Below are 7,482 nucleotides of genomic sequence, written 5' to 3'. Positions count from 1 at the left end.
TATTTTTTCCAAGAGTGGACAAAAGATTATTATTCTTGGACAAATATGGACATATTGTGGACAATCTAATGCCATATAGATTTTGTCAAAATTCGCATTTAGGGGTGCCAACTTCACGCAGCTGTACAGCTAAAATCATCGGTAATGTCATCGCTCTTTAATTATCTCCGAGCCCACTTGACAATTACGAAAATTTACCTTTGGCCGGCCGTCTTTAATGATCCTCGTTGGTGTTGTAACTCGTCAATGTCGCACGCATACATTATGTATGATATTTGCAAATTCATCTTTCTCTTATACTAAAGCACTTAGGCAGTTTAGTAAAAGCACTACAGCACTATTTTTTCATGAAATCCCGATCGCGAATCAAGCTTATAATATGTATATTATATATTTGAGCCAGCAGCGCCAATTGTTTCTTATATTAAATATCTTTTATTATGAAATGTTTTTTTAATTTAACATTTATTTTGTTCTATTAAGCCACTTTGCCTTATTGAAACACACGCACCTTGTTTGTATATTTAAGAATTTCTTATAAAAATATATACTGAAAGATCACATTTTTCTTATAAAACACTTGTTTCATAATATGCTTCGATAGTTACAGAATATTATATTCTATTGGGCATAATATATTTTTAATATCAAAATATGATTTTAAAAAATTACGTGATGCAGAATATTTTATTCTATATTTTGGTCCGATTTTATGATATCATAATTTCTGTTCTTCTTCTAAAATAGTTTGGCATTCAGAAAACAAAATAAGGAAATGAAATTTTTTATTTTATACACTTTCCTACTTCTTGTATGTATTAAACGGTTATTTTTTATAATGGCCTCGAATCTACGCGATGCAAGAGTGCATAATGAATCTAGTAACAATTATGTCATCAGAAACTAATTTTCGTATCGAAAATATCGTTAATTTTTATTGAAATATGAAATAAATCTTTTTCAATGAAATTAATTGATAAAGATTGACTTATTTTGATGAAAACCGATATTTACAAATATCACTATGCCATTTAAATCTATTAACATATACAATCTCGTGTAATTACTATCTTATAATGCAACATACAGCTAGGTATCGTCATGATAGGTAATACCGAGAAGTGTTTCCCCTTCCATCGTAATTTTTCACTATAAAATGCGCGCACATCGTGTACGTAATCTATAACGTTCTACGCAGTGTCCGACGAAGCATCTCGTTTATCTGTTGTTCTGCTACATCACGATGGATTTATCAATGCTTTCGTCGCCTTTTGCGCTACTGTTGAGTACTCTAATCGTCCTTGGCGTTGTGAAACTTGTCACTCTGGTGAAACACACATATTTTTACTGGAAAAGTAAGGGCTTACCTTACTTGCCAAAATCGATATCAACTCTTGGAACAGATTTAAAATTGTTTTTGGGCCATATCACTTTTACCGATTATTGCTTATATTTATACAACTACTATCCAGATGCCAAATATGTTGGAATAGTGGATTTTTTCAAGCCTGCCCTGCTTGTGCGCGATCCCGAACTGATTAAAACTATCGTGGTGAAAGATTTCGAACATTTTCCGGATCATCGCAGCTTCGTTGACGAAGACGTGGAACCGTTGTTTGGCAAGAACATCTTTTCTTTGCGCGGCGATCGTTGGAAGGAAATGAGGAATACACTAAGCCCCTCTTTCACAGCCAGCAAGATGAAGTTCATGTTCGATTTACTATCGAAATGTTCTCACGATTTCGTCAACTATTTAATCGACCACCACGACCAATATCACGAAATCGAAACGAAGGAAGCCTTTAGACGATACACCACCGACGTAATTGCTACAGCAGCCTTTGGCATAAGTGTGAATTCTATGAAAGATCGAAACAACGAATTCTTTATAAGAGGAGTGGAGGCTACCAAATTTCCTACAGGAGTAGGAGCATTGGCCAGATTCTTCATTTTACGCTATCTTCCATGGATTGCTAAAGTATTTGGTGTGGGTTTCTTTCCGCCGGCTACAACCAAGTTTTTCAGGAAGGTCATAAAGGAAACAATTAAAACGCGACAAGAACAAGGTATCGTCAGACCGGATATGATCCATTTGCTAATGCAGTCTTTGGATAAGGAAGGTGACCCAAAACACAGTGCACACAAACTGTCAATAGACGACGTCGTTTCGCAAGCTTTTATCTTTTTCTTTGCGGGCTTCGACACCGCTTCAACTCTGATGTGTTTCGTCGCTCACGAACTGGCGGTTAATCAAGACGTTCAGGATCGTCTGCGCAAGGAGGTACTGCAGTATCTTGCCGAAGGAAACGATGAGATTTCTTACGAGTCGCTAACGAAGATGACTTATATGGACATGGTGACTTCTGAGGCTCTTAGAAAATATCCACCGACGGTTTTCCTTGATAGACTTTGCGCTAAGAGATACGAGCTGCCTCCATCGCAACCAGGTGGCAAGTCTGTGATCGTTGAACCTGACGATGCGTTGCTGTTTCCTGCTTATGCTATGCAACGCGATCCGAAATATTTTCCGAATCCGGATAAATTCGATCCCGAGAGATTTAGCGAGGAGAACAAAGACAATATATTATCATGCTCTTATCTGCCATTCGGCCATGGTCCCAGAAAGTGTATCGGCAATCGATTTGCACTTATGGAAACTAAGATTCTGATCGCTCATCTTTTACAAAAGTTTAATTTGAAAACTACGGATAAGACCGTCGAACCAGTTGTATTCACTAAAAATGAATTTTCGTTGAAACCTGTTGGAGGATTTTGGATTCGCTTGGAAAAGAGAGAAACATAAAAATCTTGTACTAGATATATTATTCTAAAATATATGTAGGTTTTCCGAAAAATACTAAATTTTTAAAATTTTACGCTTTCAAATATAATTGAAATAAGATGAGATTTAGTTGCAATGCATTTTACATTATCATGCGAAGCATATGCTCAAGTAGAATGCTAAAATTAAGTTTTTATTAATGAAAAATAAAAGAAATTATATATTACGATAAACATTATACTTGCTTTTGAGCCTACTCGATCTTATTGATCGTTTTAACGGTTTATATAATTTCCACAGATTATCTAAAGTAGATATGATAACGTTAATATCTTATATAAAATCGAAAATATATTTAACGCGCAAACATCTATCGAACATTTTTAATTTTGAATTAAATTTCATGTTTTTTTTATTAGTACAGATTATATTTACTAATTTAGATTTCCTTGTAATTTGTTGTAAAATTAAGCAAGCATTAAACAAGGATATAAATTAAGTATTTATAATTTTATTATTTTTTATTTATTATACTTTTTAAAAAAAGTGTAGATAAATAAGATCATTAACAATTGATGCAATTATGCTTGTATCACATACATCATAATTATAATTATAATATTTTTAAAGTTTTTTGTACAATTTCTTATAACACTTTTATTAAAGTTTTAAGAAATTATTAAAATGAAAAGTTAATATTTTGCACATATTATTTTATCAGTTATAAAAGGTCACTTGAAAAAGATTGTATAAAGATGTATACCAATATACAGAAAAATCTTTTTTTCTTTTTCCTGAATGCTTTATTACTTTCTGATTCTCTCCTTCTCGTTCTTTTTCTTATTTGCTTTCTCCTATACTCTTCCTATTTGGCTCTCCTTAAGCTTTCTCATTTTCTTTCTCTTATTGTCGGTCTCATCCAAAATCAATTAACGACAGAAAATTTTTAATAGTGAAACATGATAACATTAATTGTATAATGTATTTTATTTGGGACGTTTTTTTTATATTATAACTACATTTTTTTTAATTTGGCGCTCACAGAATAAAGTAAAAAAATGAAATCTTTTATTTCATACATCTTTGCAGTTTCTAATGTATAGGTGTTAATTATTTCTCGTAATTGCTTTGGATGTTAAACCTACAAAGCAAGAAACGTATGATAAATCCAGTAACAATTACGTACTCAAAAACTATGTATTTTCGTATCGAAGGCATCGTCAATTTTCCTTGAAACATGAAATAGACTTTTTTGAAATAAATTATAAAGATCGATATAATAAAGATTGACTTTTGATTGAAGCCACGATGTTCAAAAAGTATTGTTATACGTAAATCGACTAATATAGTTACTGACGTAGTAACTATCGTATCTCTATGGTATCACGATAGTTATCTACCACAGTATGTATCATGATACCTAATATGAGAAATGTTTTCCCCACCCATCGTATTTTTTCACGATAAAAACTGCGCACACGTCTCACGTATGTATCATACATCTACGCAGTATCCGACAAAGAATCTTCTTTGTGTGTACTCTGTCGCATCACGATCACGGTTGCCACCTTAAAAAAATATTAATATTAAACAAAGATATAAATTAAGTATTTCACTTATTATACTCCTTAAAAAATGTATAGTTTGCAAGCGACAATATATTTTTCAAATTTCAACTTAGATAATATAATATATATTTTTTATAGATACACTACGTATGTAATAAGTAAATTAAAATTATTTGTTAAGTTAGCTTTCCCATTTCTAATATAATTAATAATTTCTCCTAATGACCTCGGATGTTAAATCTGCAGAGCAAAACGTATGATGAATCTATGGTAACAATTACGTATCAGACATTATTTTCGTATCAAAGGCGTCAATTTTTGTTGAAACATGAAGTAGATTTTTTAAATTAAATTTGTAAAAATTGACTTTTGATTGAAGTCACAATATTCAAAAAATATCGTTATGGAAATCGATTAATATATCTCGTACATCTACTGATATGACATATATCGTCGTTAATAATGCCGAGAAGCGCTTCTCCCCTTCCATCGATATATTTTTTCTTTCACAATTAAGTCTGCGCATGCGCATTACGTATATATTTAGAACTTTCTACGCCGTGTTCGATGGAGCACATGTCAGTTTGTCTGATATGTCGTTAAGATCACGATGGATTCATCATTGCTTCCGTCGCCTTTTGTGCTATTACTGATTACATTGACCTTCATTAGCGTTCTTAAAATTATCGCTCTGCTGCATCACACATATTTTTACTGGAAAAATAAAGGCCTTCCTTATTTACCAAATTCGCTGTCATCTTTTCTAGTGAGTTGGAAATGGATTTTGGGTTACATCAGTTTAACCGATTATTGCCAATGTTTATACGACTACATCCCAAATGCTAAATATATTGGAATAGTAGATCTTTTATCGCCTGCCGTGTTTGTGCGCGATCCCGAACTGATTAAAGACATTATGGTGAAAGATTTTGAACATTTTCCGGATCATCGTAACTTCGTTGACGAAAATGTAGATCCATTTTTTGGCAAGAACGTCTCCTCCTTGCGGGGGGATCGTTGGAGAGAAATGAGGAATACATTAACCCCCACTTTCACAGCAAGCAAAATGAAATTCATGTTTGATTTACTATCGAAATGTTCTCACGATTTCGTTGACTATTTGGTCGACCATCCGGAACTTTGTCATGTGATCGAAACGAAGGAGGTCTTTAGACGATACACTGCCGATGTAATTGCTACGGCAGTCTTTGGCATAAGTGTGAATTCTATGAAAGATCGAGACAATGAATTCTATATAAGAGGAGCGGAGGCAACTAAATTTCCTACAGGACTGCTAACAATAGCCAAGTTCATGATTTTACGCGCGTGTCCGTGGCTTGCTAAATTAATTGGATTGACTTTTTTTCCGTCGAGGACGGCCGAGTTTTTCAAGAAGATCGTACGGGAAACAATTAGAGTGAGAGAAGAACAAGGTATCATCAGACCGGACATGATTCATTTGCTAATGCAGTCTCGCGATAAGCGAAGTGATACTGTACACAAAATGTCATTAGATGACATTGTTTCGCAAGCTTTTATTTTTTTCTTTGCCGGCTTTGAAACGTCTTCGACCTTGATGTGTTTCATTGCTCATGAATTAGCGGTTAATCAAGATATTCAAGATCGTCTGCGCCAGGAGGTACAGCAGCATCTTGCCGAAGGAAGCGGTGAAATTTCTTACGAGTCTCTAACGAAGATGTCTTACATGGATATGGTGGTTTCCGAGACTCTCAGAAAATATCCACCGAACATTATCCTAGATAGACTTTGTGCTAAGAGATACGAATTACCTCCATCGCAACCAGGTTTTAAAAGTGTGATTGTCGAACCTAACGATATATTGCTGTTTCCTGCTTATTCTTTACATCGCGATCCGAAATATTTTCCGAATCCGGACAAATTCGATCCCGAAAGATTTAACGAAGAAAACAAAAACAACATATTACCATGCACTTATATACCGTTCGGTCATGGACCCAGAAAGTGTATCGGCAATCGATTTGTTCTTATGGAAACAAAGATCCTAATAGCTCATCTTTTGCAAAAGTTTACTTTTAAAACTACGGATAAAACCGTCGAACCTGTCGTATTTACTAAAAAGGAATTTATATTAAAACCTGTTGGCGGATTCTGGATTAACTTGGAGAAGAGAGAAACGTAAAAATCTTGTACTAGACGTTATTCTACGATATTTAATATATAGTTTATTTGGAAAAATATTTACATTTCGAGAACTTTCAAATACTTTATGCTTTCAAATATATTTGAAATGTGATAAGATTTATTTGCAATGTATTTTACATTATCATGCAAACTGTATTAAGTAGATTAATTAAAATGTTAAATTTCAGTTTTTTAAAATGAGAAATATGAAATTTAAATATTAACCTTTTATACATTTTTTTGCTGTTTATTGAAAATATATTTTATTAGATGTTAAATCTATCAATACAAGAAACGCATGATGAGTTTAATAACAATTATATAATCATCAACTATTTTTATATTGAAGGCGTCATTAATTTTCATTGAAACAGATTTTTTAAATTAAATTAGTAAATATTGATTTTTGATAGATGCCACAATATTAAAAGATAGCTTGTGTGTAAATTGACTAACGATTTTTATGCAACTACGAATGTGATACATCATCGTAATTATTTCCAGAAGCATTTCCCCCTCCTATCGTTTTTTTCAGTAAAACCTTCGCGCACGTCCGCGTACACATTAGAACGTTCTACGCAGTGTTCGACGAAGCATTTCGATTTGTGTATTACTCTCTCGCTTCACGATGGATTTATCATTGCTTCAGTCACCTTTTGTGTTATTATTGAGTACGCTTATCGTCATTGGCGTTCTGAAAATTGTCACTCTGCTGCATCGCACATATTTTTATTGGAAAAATAAGGACCTACCTTACCTGCCGAACTCGTTATCATCTTATTTAATCACTTGGAAATTGCAATTGGGTTACATCAGTTTTACGGATTATTTCCAGTATTTGTATAACTACTTCCCAGATGCTAAATATGTTGGAATAGTGGATTTTTTCAAACCTGCCGTTCTTGTGCGCGATCCCGAATTGATTAAAAACATCGTTGTAAAAGATTTTGAACATTTTCCGGATCATCG

The 7,482-nt window shown here is 33.4% G+C and overlaps 2 protein-coding genes across 2 annotated transcripts in view; both read left to right on the top strand.

The window, feature by feature from the left end:
• The first annotated feature begins 1,176 nt into the window (after positions 1–1,176).
• Positions 1,177–3,285, top strand: LOC105460918 (cytochrome P450 9e2-like). The gene has a single exon (XM_011707410.1). It carries the CDS (start codon positions 1,244–1,246, stop codon positions 2,801–2,803), a length of 1,560 nt encoding a protein of 519 aa, XP_011705712.1. The 5' UTR covers positions 1,177–1,243; the 3' UTR covers positions 2,804–3,285.
• A 1,262-nt stretch (positions 3,286–4,547) lies between these two features.
• The window catches only part of LOC105460923 (cytochrome P450 9e2-like), an 11,660-nt gene continuing 8,725 nt past the window's right edge, over positions 4,548–7,482 (top strand). The window contains exon 1 of the mRNA XM_011707419.1: positions 4,548–6,508. Within this exon, the coding sequence (XP_011705721.1) occupies positions 4,961–6,508 (1,548 nt within the window). The 5' untranslated portion in view covers positions 4,548–4,960. The remainder of the gene's footprint in view (positions 6,509–7,482) is intronic.

The sequence above is a fragment of the Wasmannia auropunctata genome, unplaced genomic scaffold (assembly GCF_000956235.1).
Source record: "Wasmannia auropunctata unplaced genomic scaffold, wasmannia.A_1.0 LD313680.1, whole genome shotgun sequence".
NCBI classification, from domain to species: domain Eukaryota; kingdom Metazoa; phylum Arthropoda; class Insecta; order Hymenoptera; family Formicidae; genus Wasmannia; species Wasmannia auropunctata.
The sequence above is the reverse complement of the archived record's forward strand: the minus strand, read 5'-3'. Positions and strand labels throughout refer to the sequence as shown.

Bases quoted from the DNA above. Each gene is read 5' to 3' on its own strand.
- LOC105460918 (XM_011707410.1), top strand. From the start codon at position 1,244: ATGGATTTATCAATGCTTTCGTCGCCTTTTGCGCTACTGTTGAGTACT.